This window comes from Nanorana parkeri, unplaced genomic scaffold, assembly GCF_000935625.1.
Source record: "Nanorana parkeri isolate BGI_ZX_2015 unplaced genomic scaffold, ASM93562v1 scaffold5078, whole genome shotgun sequence".
Classification (NCBI taxonomy): domain Eukaryota; kingdom Metazoa; phylum Chordata; class Amphibia; order Anura; family Dicroglossidae; genus Nanorana; species Nanorana parkeri.
In genome coordinates this window covers 8767-11219 of record NW_017311338.1, presented here as the reverse complement: position 1 = coordinate 11219, position 2453 = coordinate 8767, and the positions used below count along the sequence as shown (strand labels likewise).

The following is a 2453-nucleotide window of genomic DNA, read 5'->3' as shown; positions in this document are numbered from 1 at the left end:
TCCCCAAAAAATGGTATACAATTCATGTCAGTGCAGCGTTGTATAACATTGTATAACGCAGCGCTGAACAATGGGCGGGACAGGAAGGGGGGCGTAACCGCGCGGTCCGCAAGTAGTTGATGAATAGATGTAGATTGTAAGCTCCTCGGGGGCGGGGACTGTAAATTATGTAAAGTGCTGTATAAAATAAATCACGACTGTCTGCATTCAGCTTCCTTCTCCTCCGCAATCTCCTAAATGAACCTCATCGCTCTGACTTATTGGACCAGCGCACCCGGCACCCTCCATGTGTCTATGAGCGGCTGATACTAACAAATGTTTTCTGTGTTTTGCAGCTTCATTCCCTCCATCAGTCCCTGCGAGATCTGAGCACTGACCAGCTACGTCTGCATGATGACCTGGGCCGGGAGCTTGCTCGGAGGAACAGGTACTCTTTTCTGTATTGTAGAGCCAGACATGAACATAAAGGAGGCTCTCTCGTTCCGTGACCAGGCCCGTCGGGTCTCTCGTTCCGTGACCAGGCCCGTCGGGTCTCTCGTTCCGTGACCAGGCCCGTCGGGTCTCTCGTTCCGTGACCAGGCCCGTCGGGTCTCTCGTTCCGTGACCAGGCCCGTCGGGTCTCTCGTTCCGTGACCAGGCCCGTCGGGTCTCTCGTTCCGTGACCAGGCCCGTCGGGTCTCTCGTTCCGTGACCAGGCCCGTCGGGTCTCTCGTTCCGTGACCAGGCCCGTCGGGTCTCTCGTTCCGTGACCAGGCCCGTCGGGTCTCTCGTTCCGTGACCAGGCCCGTCGGGTCTCTCGTTCCGTGACCAGGCCCGTCGGGTCTCTCGTTCCGTGACCAGGCCCGTCGGGTCTCTCGTTCCGTGACCAGGCCCGTCGGGTTGTCGGGTCTCTCGTTCTGTGGAGAACTGTGTTTACAGTATATCTGGACCAGGGGTGGGCAAATGTCAGCCCTCCACCTGTGCAGGAACAATAAATCCCATCATGCAACAGTCTCGGAGTCGTGGCTTTGAGAATGTCGCAATGCCTCCTGGGATTTGTAGTTCCACAACAGCTGCAGAGCCGTGGATTTCCCACCCCTGGTCTAGGCTGTATTAAAGATCTGGGCCCCTCCGTGCTCTGCGTGTTGGATACAATGATACATATCAGAACACGGTTATTCCCTCATCATAAATACACTTTTATAGACGGTACACGTCGTCATCACATTGCCGGGAGTCGTCTTTACACGCCAGACCTGCATGGGGCGGATTGGGGGCCGCCTTGTGCTCTCCGTTCCTCTCGTGTTCCGTGTTCACTGGTTTCACTTTTTTTTCTTGTCGTATAAAATCTTAATAACCTTCAATAAAAACCACCGTGATGGGGGGAGGGGCTCTCCAAATGCCGAGGCGCTGGTCATGTGATCACAGGCCTGCAGTTTGGGTGTGATCTCTATGGCGGCCCTGTTGTGGACGAGGCTTAGGAGGAGGACGTGGAGGCTCTCTGGCTGTATTCTGCGATCGCTGACATTGTGATAAGTGATTTGTATTTTTCCCGATAGAACCGACGCGGACACAAAGAAAACCCTGGAAGAATTATCTGCCCGCCTGAATGAGAGCCAGCACCAGGAGACGGTGAGTGTGGTAGTGTCGCAGAGCCCGTCACTTCCAGCATTGCCGATTGTCTGCTCGTGTTCTCCACACGTTATTGCTTCTTGTCACATTGCGGCCATTACCGGGTAATCCCGTCATCTGCTGCCATCATCCTGGCTTGTCTGCGCACAGCTCCCCCAATGTCTGCCCAGAGATCAGGGAATGTCATATTGCAGCACCCAGGGTGGCAGTAGCTGGCTTTATTATGACTTTTCTCTCATGTACTTGTAATGTTCACAATGAACGAGAAGACATTAGACTGATGACCAGAGGACACAATGCTTCCAGTATTCCTCTAACCTCCAGTCATCAGACTCCCTGTGTAAGGAGAGGTGATGGAATTCCTATCCCAATGGTGTTTGCAGGTGTCTGAGCGGGTGCAGAGGCGGCTGCAGCAGTTGGAGAAGGAGATGAGGATGGAGAGGCAGCAGGCAGAGGGCCGGCAAGAGCAGCTGGGTCAGGTGTCCACTCAGCTTCAAGAGGTAAAACCCACCTATCCTGGATATCCCCCGGGCAAAAGTCCTCATACCCCCCCAATTATGGTTTGTGAGCCTTCTACCCACCTCCTCATACACTGGCACCAGGACCTCTACCCTCCGCCTAATACACTGGCACCAGGACCTCTACCCTCCTCCTAATACACTGGTACCAGGACCTCTACCCTCCTCCTCATACACTGGTACCAGGACCTCTACCCTCCGCCTAATACACTGGCACCAGGACCTCTACCCTCCTCCTCATACACTGGTACCAGGACCTCTACCCTCCTCCTAATACACTTGTACCAGGACCTCTACCCGCCTCCTAATATACTGGCACCAGGA

The 2453-nt window shown here is 54.4% G+C and overlaps 1 protein-coding gene across 1 annotated transcript in view; it reads left to right on the top strand.

The window, feature by feature from the left end:
- Positions 1 to 335: 335 nt before the first annotated feature.
- The window catches only part of LOC108804082 (centrosomal protein of 128 kDa-like), a gene marked incomplete at both ends in the record, with an annotated part of 9869 nt that continues 7751 nt past the window's right edge, over positions 336 to 2453 (top strand). Inside the window, 3 exons of the mRNA XM_018575845.1 lie at positions 336 to 427; positions 1539 to 1611; positions 1995 to 2111. Coding sequence (XP_018431347.1) covers positions 336 to 427; positions 1539 to 1611; positions 1995 to 2111 — 282 coding nt within the window. The remainder of the gene's footprint in view (positions 428 to 1538; positions 1612 to 1994; positions 2112 to 2453) is intronic.